Source organism: Balaenoptera musculus, chromosome 13, assembly GCF_009873245.2.
Source record: "Balaenoptera musculus isolate JJ_BM4_2016_0621 chromosome 13, mBalMus1.pri.v3, whole genome shotgun sequence".
Classification (NCBI taxonomy): Eukaryota; Metazoa; Chordata; class Mammalia; order Artiodactyla; family Balaenopteridae; genus Balaenoptera; species Balaenoptera musculus.
The window spans coordinates 2689801-2707384 of record NC_045797.1 but is presented as its reverse complement, the minus strand read 5'-3'; the positions used below and the strand labels follow the sequence as shown (position 1 = coordinate 2707384).

At 37.6% G+C, this 17584-nt stretch overlaps 1 protein-coding gene across 6 annotated transcripts in view; it reads left to right on the top strand.

Annotated features, from left to right (window-relative positions):
- The window catches only part of MRPS9 (mitochondrial ribosomal protein S9), a 92066-nt gene that overhangs the window by 3121 nt on the left and 71361 nt on the right, over positions 1 to 17584 (top strand). For all 6 annotated transcript variants that reach the window (XM_036873465.1, XM_036873462.1, XM_036873460.1 and 3 more), the window contains exons 2-4: positions 1914 to 2093; positions 12637 to 12699; positions 12788 to 12818. In XM_036873465.1, coding sequence (XP_036729360.1) covers positions 1914 to 2093; positions 12637 to 12699; positions 12788 to 12818 — 274 coding nt within the window. The remainder of the gene's footprint in view (positions 1 to 1913; positions 2094 to 12636; positions 12700 to 12787; positions 12819 to 17584) is intronic.

Below are 17584 nucleotides of genomic sequence, written 5' to 3'. Positions count from 1 at the left end.
GGTGTACAGAGTCAGTGGATTCTGGCAACAACAAATAATTGGTTATAGCAATTATAATTGGTTTAATAATTGGTGAGAGAGCGGTGGGACAGGATTAGAAAGTGTTTGGCCATGTGAAGATACTTGAATTTTTTTTTTTTTAACTGTCGCAAATGAAAGTAGTTTTGGCTTTATTATAAACAGTTTGACAGTCATGGTGTGATACAAAGGTTACCCATGAATTCTTAACGCCTGTCAATATAATTTTATGTAGGATACCAATTTACTTTCTGTAATATTTATGACTTTCATAGTAAGAAAAAGCAGTAGACCAATTTCTGTTTTGAAAACTATTACTACAAACATCAATATGTCCTCTTTATTTTCTACTAAGCACTTTCTTAGTGCTTAAACGTTCAGTTTTTACTGAGCCAATATGCCTTTGTCGAATTGCACTGTCTGCCAGAGAAGGATGATGGATAACATTTGATGCCTTAGCCCTTGTATATTTTGCTTTTATTGTAAAAACATCGCTGTCTGTCTTAAGGATCTGTTCTTTTCATCTCTCATCTTGTGGGCTCCTGGAGATTATAATGTTCTATATTTATCACAGCATCCAATTGGTTTTACAGTAGGGTCTTAATAAACTACTGGCAATTGCTAAAAACTCTTTGAAAAGCAAATTTAAAAATTGACTGGGGTTTGTATCAGATACTATACAGCTCTATAAATTAGTTGTGTTTTCCCCCAGATAATTTTTGACTTTTAGAAATCGCAGTTTATTAGCAGTGGAAAAGAAAACCCCTTTGGTAGCATAACACCCTTTGAGATCTCATCCTGTCCTTTTAAGGGTAGATTTAGTGTGTCCCTCGTTGCTTTAATTATGGAAAATACTGGGATATTAAAATTTGCATTTTCCTTATGTAGTTTAAAAAGTTCTTACTTAAAAAAAGCTTGATAATAGCTACGCCCATGGTTCCCACCTCTCCTTGCTTATGAAACTGGGTAAGCGAACTCTCTTGTACCATGCTTTCTTGATGTAATTGGGGTGCTGAATGATGAGTTATTTCGTGCTGAATAACAAATTACCCTCAAATTCAGCAGCTTACAACAACAGATATTTATCTCACGGTTTCTGTGGGTCAGGATTCCAGGCACGGTTACACTGGGCCTTTTGCTCAGGGTCTCCCATAAGGCAGCGGCCCAGGTGTTGGCGGTGGCTACGGTCATCTCGGGGGCCGGGGGTGGAAGTCCGCTGCCTGCACACTCAGTGTGGGTGTCAGCAGGATTCACATCCTTGACGGCTATTGGGCTGGCTCTTGGCTGGGGCCCCCCTCAGTTCTTGCCCTGTGGAGCTCTGGAGGGCAGCTCACCACATCTTGCTTCCCTCAGGTTGGTCAAGAGAGGATGAAAGAGGGGGAAGACAGTCTTTTTGTAACCTAATCTAAGAAGTGACGTTCTACCATGTTAGTGGTATTCTGTTCTTTAGAAGCAAGTCACTAGGTCCGTGTCTCCTGTTTGCTAGTTTCTGTCTGCATGTACACTTGCCTCTTTTTAAGGGAGTGGCGTTTTACTCTTCATTCGTTGTGCGTCAAATATCACAGCAGCCGACCTTGACCAGTCGGTATCAAATGTGGATGTTTGTAGCAGACACGGAGGTAGCATATCACTCACAGTTATTTTTATTATTATTATTTTTAATGTGTTGAAATGCCAGTAGTTTCAACTACTTTGTAAACAGAAGCTTTTAAAAGCAAGCTTTCTAGCAGGGAACAGTTGTCTTAACGAGCCTTTACCTTGTCTCCAGACTCCTGCCAATTGAGTACCGTAATAAAAAGAGAGTTGTTTGAATGTCTCGTTTTATTTAGAGACAGTGGCCTGTAAGATCATTGTTTAATTTAAAATCTTTTCTTTACGTTTGTATTTTCTGCTAGATATTAAGGTTAAGACACACCACAGTTGTAACGACAAGGAAAAATGTTACAGCCTTAAGACGTGAAACTTACACAGTGGATTTTATTAAAAAGCAGATTGAAGAATTCAACATAGGAAAGAGACACTTAGCCAACATGATGGGAGAAGATCCAGAAACTTTTACCCAAGAGGATATTGATGTAAGTACAGTTACTCTGTTGGAAAAGTAATTGTTGTAGAGTTTTAAATACCGAAAGCTGTCAGACTGTCAGAATAAGGAAAAATGCCACTCTGCTATTTTGCAAGTTGGAACTGTGGTTTCAGAGAGATGCAACTCTGTATTTGAAGCATTATAAAGTATAGTGAGGTTTAGATTTTAACCAGAAATGGATACTTTTCCTTGATTCCAGGTCACAGGAGCCACTATGAATGTTTATACACGATTTAGAAACATTTATCCTGTTGTGTAGTTTTAAACTCAGCTTTCTTACAAAATGATAAAACAAATGGTAAGTTTATAGGAAAAATCCCATAAGTAAACCCAAGTCCAGAGTTTTTATCAGCCTAACTATATATTTGAATTTGCAAAGTGAAGGCATGTTCTAAGTGATTTGAGAGTAGGGTTAAAATTCTGTTCCTGTTCCACCTAGTGCTAGGACTCTCACTTTGTTCTTCTTTTTCAAGGTCATTTTGTCTATTCTCTGCCCTTTGAATTTCCATATGAATTTTAGAATGAGCTTGTCAGTTTCTTCAGCGAGCCAGCTAGGATTTTGGTAGGGATTATGTTGAATCTCTAGATCAATTTTGGGAGTATTGCCATCTTAAGTCTTCTGATCTGTGATCATGGGATGTCTTTCTGTTTATTTAGATCTCCTTTAATTTCTTATTGTGATGTTTTCCAGTTTTCAGAGTTTGTTTGGCATTTCTTTTAAGTTTACTTCTGAGCATTAATTGCTTTTTAAAGTTATTCTATTGTAAATAGAATTGTTTTGTAGTTTTTTGGTGGATTTCTTAGGATTTTCTACATATAAAATGTTGCCACTGACAAATAGAAATAGTTTTAGTTCTTTCTTTCCAATCTGAATGCCTCTTATTTCTTTTTCTTGCCTAATTGCCCTGGCTAGGACCTCCAGCACAGCTGAATAGAAATAGTGAGTGGACATTCTCACCTTGTTCCTGATCTTAGGGAAAAGCGTTCAGTCTTTCACCATCGGGAATGATGTTAGCTATGGGTTTTTATAGATGCTCTTTATCAGGTACTGGAGATTCCTTTCCATACCTAGTTTGCTGAGCATTATTATCATAAAGGGGTTTTGGATTTTGTCAACTTTTTTTTTTTTTTTTTTTGCTTTTACTGAGATGGTATCTTTTATTGGTGTGGTATATCACATTACTTGATTTTTCATTTTCTTTATCTATCTTCTTTATCTTTTTTTTGTGTCTTTATTTACTAAATTAAAATAGGGATGACTATCTCCATGTTGTTCTTAGGACTAAAGAGACAAATACAAACCCAAAAAAAGTTTATGACATAGCAGATCACAAAGTCAATCATGAAGGACAAACTTGTTTTACCTGTAATTTGCCCTGGGAATCATGGAAGCAAATGAAGATTTTTGTTTGTTTTTTTAACATTATTCAATGAAACATTACTTCTTAACAGCCAACCCTTTTAAACAAAGTGTTAGATGTCAGTTAAGACTCACAAGAATCAGAGATTTTAACTATATTTTAAAGGATGTGGGTTATTTATTTATTATTTTTTGCAGTAATTGACTTAGATGTTAAACCAACCTTGTGTTCCTGGAATAAATCCCACTTTGTCTGGGTGGGTCATCTTTTTTATGTGTTTCTGGAATTGGTTTGCTAGTGTTTTGCTGAGGATTTTTGCATCTAATTGATACTTACTGTATTTTTCTTTTCTTGTAATATCTGTGATTTTGATATCAGGGTAATACTGGTCTCACAGAATGAGTTGGGAAGTTCTCTTTTATTTTTGGAATTGTTCGTGAAGAACTGGTATTAATTCTTCTTTAAATGTTTGGTTGAATTCATCAGTGAAGGCCTCTGGGCCTGGGATTTGTGTGTGTATTTCTGCTTTTGATTTTTGATAATTACTGTCTGCTTTTAAAAATGGTCCTCCCCTCTCTCCTTGTGACCTGTGTGTTCCTGAGTAACTGTTCTCAGCAAGAGGATCCCACTGCCTAACTGACTTTACCACTAAGGCATTTTTGAGCATCTCTTTACTACCTTTTTAGGTGTACATGGAATATATTTAGCTCACTGAGAGAAACAGAATCATTCAGTAGTTTTGTAAATCTATCTGAAGGGATGAACATTTTCACAACGTAAGTATTACATATGAATTATGTTGTTTAGAATGGTGTGAGTTCATTGTTTGGCTGTTTAATCAGAAGGCTAGTTTGAGATGTTAAAACTATTTTCATGAGGATTTAATTTTTACAGAGTAGACATGACCTATAATTTAATTCAGTTACCTAGTTAAAAGTCTAGGTTTGCTGTGTAATTTTCACGTAGGTAAATTAAGTGCCATTGTATTCAGATTAAACCATTTGTTATTTTATGAATTTTAGAACCTGGTTTTTCCTTGCTACTAACCAATTGCTAAAATAATGATTGCTGCAGTCATCTGTGAAATGCATTTAGGCAAAAATATTGAAGATCTAAAACAGTTTTTTTCGTATATTAAAATACTTAAAAATTTTTTTCGTTAAGGGGTTTAAAACAGACAGACATCTAAAGGATCCTATTTGTATTATTTAGAGAAATCTAAAAGATTCTGTCATTCAGTCAGTTAGAAACAGTATTTTTAGTTCTGCTTCGTAAAATATTGAGTTGTTTTCCAGAGAAGATGTATTTAACATCACACAGTAAATGTGAGAGGTGACAGCTTTTCTGTAAAACTCTGTGTGTGTGTGTGTGTGTGTGTGTAGTGAAAGTAAGTTGATGTTATTTTGTGTCATTGTGCTAATAGAACATAATAAAAATCTTCCTTGGATTTAGCCAGTAAAGTAATGAAATCATGAATTGTTATGAAAAAAATCCAATCACTTCTTTAAAATATGTAAAATGTTTTAAAATGAAGCTGCATTTCTTGTGAGGAATATAGATGCAGAACACGTAGAACTTTGTGGTTAAATTAATCTTCTTTTAAAAGATAAATTTGTTGTAGTTGAAGAGACATCCTAGAAAGATGCAGAACCTGGCATTAGGAGAGTCCTTGCAGTGTCACTAACTCGCGTCGTGATGTCTGACAAGTCACAGCACAGTCACTAGGTTTCCTCATCTCTAAAATAATAATAGCTGCTCGCCTACCTCAGAATATAACTAAGGAGCGTGAGATTAATGCGTTACGTTATTGTTCTTATGGCAGATTTTATTGTAATAAATAAAATCTACCATGACTTGAATCAGTCACTAGTTTTCTAATTGCCTTGGTCATACAAGTCTTCCATGAGACAGAATGTTGGGGAGGAGAATCTGCAGTCCTCTTGGGAACATTGATTTATCAGGAGCCACTTCAGCCAGAGTTTGCATTGTACTGTAGGGTGGTGTGTTGTCTCACCTCGCTCATGTCTGAAAGCCCGTGTGGAAGTGTGATCCCTTTTCCTTGACGTGGGAGACTTGGTTCTGCTGTGCTCGACTTTCCTACAAATGATTGATGTGCTTCACTCAGTCTCACATTTTATGTCAATTAACTCTTCTGGCATTTTATTAAATTAAGGGGACCTTCTTTGACTTCTGAGTAGATGTAAAAGCAAAAGGGGGCAATGACAGCCAACTGTTACCAAAGCACTGAAAATATATGGGAATTTATCATTTTATAGTTCCTGTTTTCATTTACGTATTTGAAACTATTATTTTTGTAACAGTTTTGGCTGTGTATATAACCTGAAAGAGAGACAGTATAGCTAAGTCCTATTTAACATTTCCATACTGACAAAATGCTTGGTTATTTCTAAAGACAAAAATAAATAATTGATATCTAAAATCAGGAAAATATTTTAAGCTTCCAGATAATCTTCAGAAGAACATTATGGTTGCTGTTATGTATTTAGATATCGTGAATGCTTTTTATAATATATTGACTTTTAATATATAAATTAAAACTAGGTATTGTAATTTGTCTCTTAATAATATGATCAGGAAATTAGATATTCTACAAAAGGGAATTTCCTAGATGAGAGAAACTTATTTTTAATTGTTATTTGAAAAGAAAAATACCACCACTTACTGAAAGCCTCGTATGTACGTGCAAGATGCTGTCTGGGAGCCTGATATACATTCGCACGTTTAATCTTCATAAAAGCCTACAGAGTAGGTATTTATTGTTGAGGAAATCAAAGCTGTACACGGTGTTTCTGTATCCAAGTCTGTTTTTTCCACACTTTCAAAGATTAAATTTTTTGGTAACATTTTCTAAAATAAATTGCGGTCTCCCCAGCCTTACTTAGTAGAATTTAGAGAGTATAATTTAACCTTTGAGAGCCTCAGGATGTTCCTGTTTAGAGTGGTTGTTAAACGGCGGTGCCCCGTAGTGTGTGTTTGTCCCTGTACTGAGTGGCCTGGCTCTGCCCTGGCCCCTTTCCTGTCAAGGTGTCTGTCTTGGCCTCTTGCCGCCCCCCTTGCCTGCTGGCCTTCTGGCGTAGCTAAGGTTGTTAGGCGTGTGGGTGAAAACTAGGAGCCACTGGACTCAGCATGAGGAAATCATGAGTTTATAGTAGCCACTTCCGCTCTTCATAGGCCTTTTGCATTGATTTCTAGGTTTACAACTTTATTCCAGAAGGTTGAGCTTGAATAGAAATCTGGCCTCTGGCCTCACTGAGTGAAGTGTATACAACTTATGTGTGAAAATTACACCTAGGTAATCTTTTATGCTGGTGCTCCCTTAATTTAATAAGCCTTTAAAAAAGAGTACTGATGTGGATTAGTGAAAGAAAAAGAAATATGACAGGTAAAGTTTATGAATAAAAATAATTCTGCTTGTCACTGCTGATATTTAAAGGTACATTATTTAGAAGTATTTTTTATTATTAAAGCTACAGCGTTGTGTATCTGCTAGAAATTTTTTTTTGCAAAATGTTTAATGCTTAATCATGGCATTAAGTTTATATGAAAAATATCCTTTTTAGTTGGTGAAATAGCAAATTAACTAAAAAGAAATTAGGTATAGATATTCTCCATTTCAAAATAGTTTAATTTTTGCCTAATTTCTTAAGTTACATTGAAAAGAAAGGAACCACCTGCTGCGCTTTCCCTGTGAATCACTGGTGCTGTGGTAACCCCCAGAAGATCTGATGGGAGGACAGACAGGTCCCTCTGGCAAGCCGTGTAGTGTATGTGTGTTTGGTGTCTTGCTGAAAGTACTCAGATGCATGCTGAATATTTTGAAAATAGATCTTAATGCCGTGTTTCTCAACTCCTGTGCCATAAATCTTCCCCAGGTGATGGCCAGATGTTGATCAGTGTGTGAAAAGTATTCTTGTCTGAGACAGTGTGTGTTACTGCGCGAAGTCTGTCCAGTGAGCATCGAGCTGGATGGGGCTTGTAATTCAGTGTAAAGCGGTTACAGTTTGGTCAAAAGAAGAGTCTGTGTGTGTGGGAACTGTAAGAAGTAGCCCCATAGTATGTGACAGAGGTGGGCACAGATGTTTTCCTCAGCTCTTGACCCAAGGCTCAGGGCTGGCCAGTGGTCAGGGCCCTGGAATTCCATAGACGTTGTCACACACCCGCCGTGCCGGAGTAGACACATCTGTGTAGTGTTGTTCGCCCTTTGCGTCCTTTCACGTGTACCATCAAAACTCTTTTTCTCAGAATCGTGCTGTAAACACAGAAAGGTTGAGGACCGCTGATATTTGCATTTTCCTTTTTGAATTAAGCTTATAAATTTTAAGTTGGAGACATTTCGGTTATATTAAATATTATGGATACAGAATTGCACTTGCATTTACTAATGTCTTTATTTGGGAATTAAAAGTTAAGTTCTGCGTTACTCTAGAATTTCAGGAAAAAAGCCAGCAAATTGATATATAATACTGCTGACGTCTACCAATTACTTTTTAATTGGTATTATAGACCTCCTTCCGAAACCTGAATGTTTTGTTCTCCAAAGTGTGAATATGCCGTGTGAAGTTTCACTAATTGATTTGCTGTGCCCATTCCATTTGATGTATCATTTTTCACAATATTTCATAATTTGTGCTCACTTCTAATGAACAGAGTCGTTAGGACAGGCATGTCTAAGCACAACTGACAGCTAACATTAGGTGCCAGATGCAGTTTATAAAGCTGTGTAGAACTGTAGAGAACAGTTTAAATAAATTAGCACCTGTACATTAGTCTCACTTGCTGGTAATTTATAAGCGAATCAGTAGAGATGACATTTAGGTAAGTCATTGATCAAGTTAACAGCTGCAAACCCACTGCCCAGCTGGGATACCTAATTAATAGAGATTGCATTCCTGACCCAGTCCTTCCTTCTCCTGGATTGAGTTTGCAGTCCTTTTATACTTTGACATAAGCCTAAGAATATAGTTAAATACTTTGCCTTCATTTTAGGGAACACTTGAATTACCAGTATTCTAGTGAAAATCCAAAGATGTAAACAACATGTTTACAAATGAGAATTAGTTTATTCTGTGACTTACTTGGATTAATTTTTTTCTTTAGTTTACATTCTTTTATTTTAATCAGTACTTTTTTTGTTTTGGATTCAGGTAAACCATGCCGTAGTCTAATAAATTTCTAAAGGGTTCTATACTTGTCACTAAATGTGTACTCCACTTTTTTTTTCCTCCCTGGGAGAAGCAAGGTTTTTTGTGTTATGTTTTTTTGTTTTTGTGACAACCAACCATTGAACCTAAGCCATACATATGTCTAACAATGTTTTCAAATGTGACATTACTTTAAAACACCTGAGAACTTCGCCAAGTTGAATTCCATACAAATTCCAGAACTTAATATAGGAAATATTAAGCTAGAGCTTACTGTAGGAAAATGCCCTTTGTTTTCTATTCCTGTGGCTCAGATTTTCTTCTGAGTGAATGTAAAACTGAAAGATTAAGGCAGCAACAACCTTAAATCAGAGTAAGGCAAGGTTTAGTGTCTATTTCAGGTATATGTTCATGGATATTGATGATGTTTGAATACCAGTGTGTTTACCTACAGGCCACATCTAAAGTCTGGTTCCTCAACTGAGAATAGGTCTCTTGAAACAAATGCTAAGCCTGAAACAAATAAAAATGTTAGGCTAGTAATACTGTTTTAAAGCTTCTTGAAGAATCATTAATTGAGTCCCAACTGATACATGTATTTTTGGTTTTTGTTTTTGTGAAAGGTTGGGTGTTTCTTAGTTTATTATTTTTTAAAATTAATTTTTTTTTTAATTTTATTTATTTATTTATTTATTCTTGGCTGTGTTGGGTCTTCGTTTCTGTGCGAGGGCTTTCTCTAGTTGCGGCGAGTGGGGGCCACTCTTCATCGCGGTGCGCGGGCCTCTCACTGTCGCGGCCTCTCTTGTTGCGGAGCACAGGCTCCAGACGCGCAGGCTCAGTGGTTGTGGCTCACGGGCCCAGTTGCTCCACGGCATGTGGGATCTTCCCACACCAGGGCTCGAACCCGTGTCCCCTGCATTGGCAGGCAGATTCTCAACCACTGCGCTACCAGGGAAGCCCTAATTAATTATTTATTTTTGGCTGCATTGGGTCTTCATTGCTGTGCGCGGGCTTTCTCTAGTTGCGGTGAGCGGGGGCTACTCTTCGTTGTGGTGCGCGGGCTTCTCATTGCGGTGGCTTCTCTTGTTGTGGAGCACGGGCTCTAGGCATGAAGGCTTCAGTAGTTGTGGCACAGGGCTCAGTAGTTGTGGCTCTCGGGCTTAGTTGCTCCACGGCATGTGGGATCTTCCTGGACCAGGGGTCGAACCCGTGTCCCCTGCACTGGCAGGCGGATTCTTAACCACTGCGCCTGGGTGTTTCTTAGTGTAAATAATAGTTTTTCATGTAGATTGTTCAGAAGTGAAAAAGTACTTATTTCAGATAATTGTGACATTTCAGTTAATCCATCATGGTTGATAAACTTGGTCCAAGTGGGCCAAACCACAATTCAGATGTGAATGCCAATTTTCCTCCAATTTTAAGATGCTTGAGAGGGTATAGGCCATTTCCTGCTGGTACATGTTCTCTGGTGCCTGGTAAGTGCCACACACACACCAGGAATCCTAGAACCTAACAGTTGACAGGGAGGTTAACGCTAGCAGAGTCAGGTATTTCCTTCACCACCTTCCTCCAGTGGTTTTCTGGTTGACTTAACTTCACTTAGCGAAATATTTAAATTCTGCATTTTTTTATCATTCTAATATAGATATTTCTGAATAACATATCGGAAAACTGCCTTAAAAAAGACTGTGTTTATGTTTGCAAAAAGAAACCTATGTATGTTTTTTTCCTACTCCAGTATGTATTTTCTTACTTCTGTTTCTCTTTCTTACACCAGTGGCCACATTCTAAGTATATTTCTTTTGCATCTTGCTTTTCTCAGTCTTCTGTTACGGCTATAGCGTACTTGATGGCATAGATGTACCGTCATTTATTCAACTAACCTCTTGCGTATGATAATTTGGTTGTTTCTAGTATTGTGTTCTTATAAATCAGTTAACAGCCTATGCTGTGTTGTTTTATATTCGTGGGGGTGTATCTTCAGGGTAAATTTGTAGAAGTGGAATTGCTGCGGGAAATGTATATGTAGTCTTGTTAGACGTTAGCAAACTGCCAACCCTGGAGGTTGGACACTCCCACCAGCAAGGCATCAGGGTGTTTCTGTAACCTCGCCAGCAGTATGCTGTGAAGCTTTCGAATTTTTGTTAGTCCTGGTAGATGAAAAGTGTTATCTCAGTAGTTTTAATTGCTCCTTTTTTATTCTGAATATATTTGAGCCATATTTTTCTTTTTTTTTTTCTGTAGTTTAATTGGTCAATTTTTTTTTTTCTTTCCTTCTGAATTTTGGGTGGTAGTTAAGAAGGACTTTCCCATGTCTAGGTTGTAAAGGAATTCATACATGTTGTCTTCTGGTACTTGTTTGGTTTCATTTTCCAAGTTTGGCTCTCTGACTCATTTGGAGTTACTCTGGTGTATGGTGTGAGGTTTGGATCAAGTTTTATCTTTTTTCAAATGGCAATCCGTTGTCTCAACATCACTTATTAAATAAAAAGTCCACCTTTTCTTCTTCAGAGAAGGAAGGGAGAGGAGTCCCTGGTTTTTCAAAGAGAAAAAAAAGTTCACAAAGTTAGCATTCTGATGTGTGAGCCAAGTTTGTTGTTGTTGTTGTTTTTGTTTTTTAGTGTCAATTTTATTGCCAAAAGGCTGAAGGAATGATGCTTGACCCAGAGACACTGCTGGGCTCCCTAATATAATTGAATATACCCCCAAATTATAGGCCCTTACTTCCAGGAGCAGAACCTGGTTCAGCACATTGGCTGCGTGGAGAGAACAGGCCCTAAAAGAGCAGCAATGGGTCTGCAGGAGCTGCTGGGTCATTTAGAGTTCAGAGAGGGGCTGGGGTCCAAGGCCACTGACTTTGCACCTGCCAGCGTCCCACAGAGATGAAAACGCATGGCCTCTGTGTTTGTTCTTCCTTTTAATTGTGGGTGGGATGGTGGATGGGTGGGTGTAGGAGGGGCTGTAGGGGCTTACGCAAGTAGGGGGCAGTCCTGCTCCCAGGAGGTGAAGGGCCTTTGGACACGTGTGGGGGTGAGATTTGTCACAAGCACTGGGGTTGTTCCTGGCACGGACTTTGGGGAAAGGGCCAGGGATGGTAAATGACCCACCGTATAGGGGAAGTTGCCTACAGGGGAGCATCACATTCAGAATGTCAAGAGCGTCCCCCTTGCAAAACAGACACTGAAGAGAACATGTTTGGAAACATGTATTTTAAAACCCTCTCCCAGGGCTTCCCTGGCGGCGCAGTGGTTGAGAATCTGCCTGCCAGTGCAGGGGACACGGGTTCGAGCCCTGGTCTGGGAAGATCCCACATGCCGCGGAGCAACTGGGCCCGTGAGCCACAACTACTGAGCCTGCGCGTCTGGAGCCTGTGCTCCACAACAAGAGAGGCCGCGACAGTGAGAGGCCCGCGCACCGCGATGAAGAGTGGCCCCCACTTGCCACAACTAGAGAAAGCCCTCGCACAGAAACGAAGACCCAGCACAGCCAAAAAAATAAAAATAAATAAATAAATAAATAAAATTTAAAAAAAAAATCTCCTATAAAACCCTCTCCCACGTTCTAGGAAACGTTCAAAGAGCTTCTGAAAACATCCCGGTATCACGGTGGGTGGGATGTAGGGCCTGCCCTTTCCAGTCTTCTGTATGAGGACATCCGCCTACCACCTGGGGCTGGGAGGCTGCTCCTGGGCCCCCGCCCAGCACTCGCACAGGGGCTCCTCCAGTTTCCTTTAAGAAGGAGAGAGAAGGGTTATTTGTGCTAGCACACTCGTGTTTGAAGCGGACACTTGAAAATTGTTAATAACTAGTTTAGCAGTTACAAATTTTTTTCTTTGGGGGAATGTATATGTGGTAATTTGATTATCCCATTTAGAAGATTACAAGGTGTGATAATGTATGTGAAACTCTTGGTTCGATATCTGGCACATGGTAAGCACTCAGTTACTATTAGTCATAACGTGAACTTGTTGTTATAACAACTGTTAATTAACCTTTGTGTGTATTTTCAGAGAGCGATTGCTTACCTTTTTCCCAGTGGTTTGTTTGAGAAGCGAGCCCGGCCAGTAATGAAGGTAGTTATCTTCATTAATATTTTTACAAATTTCACTTAGGTTTATATGTTACAGCAATTACCTGATGCATTTTTAATTTATTTTACAGCATCCTGAAGAGATTTTTCCAAAACAAAGAGGTAAGTTTGTTCAAGAATAAAACAGATAGTTCTTTCTTTCCTACAGTGCTATGTTACGTATCAGCAGTCGCTCAGGTGTTACGGAGATGCCCTCCTAGGTCATGGTAGTCGTGAAATAAGTCAAGAGTACTTTATAACTAATAATGAATGGAGTTTACGAACTTTCTTTTTAATTAAATAATATTAAAATTAGATCAGGTTAGAGTTTATGCCTATACTAATGTGAATTTGTTTGCATTCTAATATGCCTTTTTGAAGAAGAGCTGGGTACAGATCTGATGGAGACAAATTCAACTTTTTTTAATATGAAAATTTAAAATTTTTCTTCAATTTGTAAGCATATTTTCACTGAATATAGATTCCCTCCCCCCTTTTTTGACTTTTATTACTTTATTGATGTGATTCTGTTGTCTCTTGCCTTGCGTTGTTCCTGATGAGCAGTTAGCCAACATTCTTAGCTGGCCCCCTGTTTTCTCTGGTTTCTTTTAAGATTTTTCTCTTTCTCTTTTTTTTTTTTTTATAAATTTATTAATTTATTTATTTTTGGGTGTGTTGGGTCTTCATTTCTGTGCAAGGGCTTTCTCTAGTTGCGGCGAGTGGGGGCCACTCTTCATCGCGGTGCACGGGCCTCTCACTGTCGCGGTCTCTCTTGTTGCAGAGCACAGGCTCCAGATGCGCAGGCTCAGTAGTTGTGGCCCACGGGCCCAGTTGCTCTGCGGCATGTGGGATCTTCCCAGACCAGGGCTCGAACCCGTGTCCCCTGCATTGGCAGGCGGATTCTCAACCACTGCGCCACCAGGGAAGCCCAAGATTTTTCTCTTTATCTTTTAAATGTGTAAACTAAAATCTTGAGAACGTAGGACAAGCTTTAAGGTCACCAGAAAATAACATATTTACTATTTTCTAATTTACATTAGAAGCTTCTTGGATAAGCTGGGGGTGGGGGGGCATTGTCAGTTACTTTAAAAAGTATTAAAGCCAGAAATCATTTCTTTAAAACACTCAAATATAAATTTATATTCATCAGTCTTTTGCTGTAGCCCTAGAGGGTTTTTCTTTGAGGACGTATCTGTTCCTCCTCGTTTCTTTTGCGTGCCTCTGCCCCTGAGATGCAGCATCAGAGGTTTTTAGTTTTGATTTCCTTACAGTGGAGTGAAGAACTTAAACTTCCTAAGGAATCTGAGTGCAGAATATTTTTATATTTCTACCGATTTTCCCCCGACCACACAGAAGTTGAACAGACTTTTTTTTTTTTTTAGTAACTTGCCTTTGAATCTTTCTAAAGCATTCAACTTAGTTTTGATACAAGCATCAACTGTCTTTTCTGTTTCCACCCATGTTTCATCTGTTTATGGAATACTTGATTCATGTAATTACAGAAATAAGTACAATTCTAATAAGCAGGTTTGGGAATAAACACAGTTGACTCTTAGTAGGTGTGTAACTCAACAGCGAAAATGTGTGGATACATTGGAGGGTCGCCTGCTGGCCACAGATGCTCAGTTTACAGGCAGCACTAGGGTGTTTCAGAGCTGATAAAGAGAGATTGGTGAGAGAGCAGATATTTTTATTAAAAATGTATTTGTTTTGCATTGATGTTTTTGCTGAGTCACCTTTGTTCAAAGCTAGGCATTCTGTCATTTTTCTCTACTTCTCTTTACATGATAATTTTTATCTTGAATCTTGTTATAAGTATTTTGAATCTTTTAATAAATATATTCTGTCTTTTATATTTTCTGAATTCTTAGATGTGGTTGATAATAAACTATGACATCAATTCAATTAATAGCTTCTGGGAAGATAACAGATGAAGGCTATATTAAAAGTACACATCAAATTTAAAGATGCAGCTCAGTTTCCTAGAAATAAAACTATGCACAAGGCACAGTAACTTACACTTAGTGGCTTTTCTGTAAATGTTTGTAATGATAGTGATTTTTTTCCCCTTTTTTTAGTGGGGAAAAAAAAAATCACTTTTTTCCCCCCCATTTTTCAACCTCTCAGTCTCCTCACTTATGTCTCTTCCTCTCTTTGTTCTGTGTATCTCTACTAGTTGCATCTCTTCTTGGATATCTGCCCCTCTGAGACTGGTTCTTTCTTTCAGATCATACCAGCTTCTGAATATTAGAAAGTTGTTACTACTATCAGCTGGAATGTAAAAACTGAAATGTCCGCGTGTCCCTGCAGAATGCCTGTGTGTTATTTTGGAAATATGTCAGTGTTGATAGGATTTGCTTACATTTCAGTGAAGTATATTTAACTGTATTTAAACAGTATGCCTTTAGAATGAGCAGAGTACTTTTTGCCATCTACCTACCAATTTTGCTGTACTTTGTGAATAGGACAAATTGATTTTTTATGTTAAAAAAATCAGTGAACTTTAGATTTGAATAGATTATGGCACTTGTAATGTGCCACCACTTCCCTTATTAAAAGATGGAAGCTTCCAGATTGAGTTAACATAAAAAAGCTGCTCTACTTTTTAAAGTAAGTGATAAAAATATTGGGAAAAACAAAGATGTGTACCCGGTTGATGACAGAAGCAAGGAGTAGCACCTAATGCCAGACAGAATGGAATTCAGGGAGGTTCGGGAATGGTTCAGTGAGACAAGAATGTTAATCTATATTGATAAAACCTAATATCCATTAAGTGGATTTGAAGACCATGAACCTTTTTGCACCAAGCATTTAGCATTGAAATGTTTAAAGCAAAAACTGTTAACTAAGGCTGTAAAGAATTTGAATAACACAGCATGATTTTGTAGTTACAGATACAAGTACAAAGAATACATTTTCTATGCAGATGCCAATGGAATATTAATAGAATATGATGTAATAGGTTGTAGAGAAAACCTAACAAATTATAAAAATAGAAATTTTGTAGATTAGATATTCTGAATTAAAATCGATAGAACCATTAAAGCTTTTGGGTTAAAGAGAAATCAAAATTGAGATTTTAGACTATTTAGAAGTATATGACAGTTCATATTAAACCCTATGGGATACAGACAGTGTTTTATGGAGAGGGAAACATATTTATTAGTTATTAAGAAAGACTAGAAATAAATGAACTGTTCAGTATTCAGTTCAAGAAGGCAGAAAAAGAATGAAATGGATGAATGAAGTAAAGATTTTTAAAAGAAGGGGTAGGACAATAAAACCAACTAACTCTTTGAAAAAGCCAGTGGAATTGATCAAATTCTAGCAAGTCTGGTTAATGGAAAAAGAGAAAACATAAGAGGACAATGTTAATAATTTTACATAATAATATTCAGAGGATATATATTTATTTTTTTCAGAGGATATTTAAAAGTGTAAGATTGTTATGGGTAACTTGATTCTTATTAATCTGAAAAATATCCTAAATAATATAGTAACTAGTATTTATTAAAACTTAGAGCAGGCCAGGCACAGTTCTCAGTGCTTTGCATGCATTAACTCATGATCTTCGCAGCAGTTTTCGTAAGTAGATAATATTGTTTGCCCCATTTTTCAGATGTGTGGGGTAAACGTAGCCAGGGCACATAGCTGGGAAGTGGCCGAGGCAGAGGACGTAGGTGGGCCCAGGCAGTCGTGGGTCCAGAGTGTTGCTCAAACCCCACTCACACAGTTTAAAGAAAAACAGAGTTCCCAAAATTGTGTTAATTAGGAAATGCTGGTTAGACTAAAAGCTGGAGAAGAAGTCAAAGGTAATCAAAGACCTAACCAAAGAGGCACACAGCCCAGAAAGTTTTGTCGGTGAGGTCTGTCATACCTTGAAAAAGTTTGTAACTTTTATATTATTTGAACTGCTGCAGAACAGAAGAAGGATAACATAAACTTCTAAGCTCACCTTAAAGAAACCTACACTCTATTCTTACTAAATTAAATGATAGCAAACCAAATACAGCATTGTATTAAGAGAATACGATCTCTGCCCCCCACACCCCAGGAATATAAGGGTGGTTTACCATTAGGAATTTATTAATGTAGTCCTCTGTGTTAACTGAGTCAGGGAAAAAATATTTCCGAAGATGAATAAGAAGTTATTTAACAAAATTCAGCATTTACTTTTTGGTAAAAACTCTTAAACTAGAAATAGAAAGAAATTTTCTTAGTTTGAGAAAGACTATCATGAGAAACAGAAACACATCAGATTAAAAACCATATCGTTGGATTCCTTTACATTAAGTTCAGGAATAAGGCAGGTATGCCTACACTTGCCTCTGGTACTCATTGTTATTTTGAAAGTCTTAACCAGTGTGATTAAAAAAGGCAAAGAAATTAGGAATAAATCACTTAATATGCACAGGTGTTATGAGTGCCCACTTAGAAAATACAAAACTATAAACTAAAAACTATATATAGGCATTACAGTAGAATATCATTATTTGGATATCTGTATACTGGAAACATTCAAACTGTGAATTGTTCTGAAATTTGTTAAAATGATATTCTTTTATAAAAACATGCCAGAGTATAGGTGAAGCTGAAATGCTAGTCATGCAGAGATCCTGTGAGCCTCCTGCCAGCTGATGACAGCATGGTGGCCAAATCCACGCAAAGAAATCAGTGTGGCATGGAGTGTACTGATGACCTAAGTAACGTGATGGTCTCCTCGGTTACAAACAAATTGTGAACTTTCTCTACCTTTATGTATCTTGGTGGACAAGAACCATTTTAAAAACACTGAATTTCAGCTGTACAAATATATACCTACAGACACGCATACGTACTTGTGGGTTTTAACATCTTCTGTGCAGTTATTGCTCGTCTTTGTTTTAGTT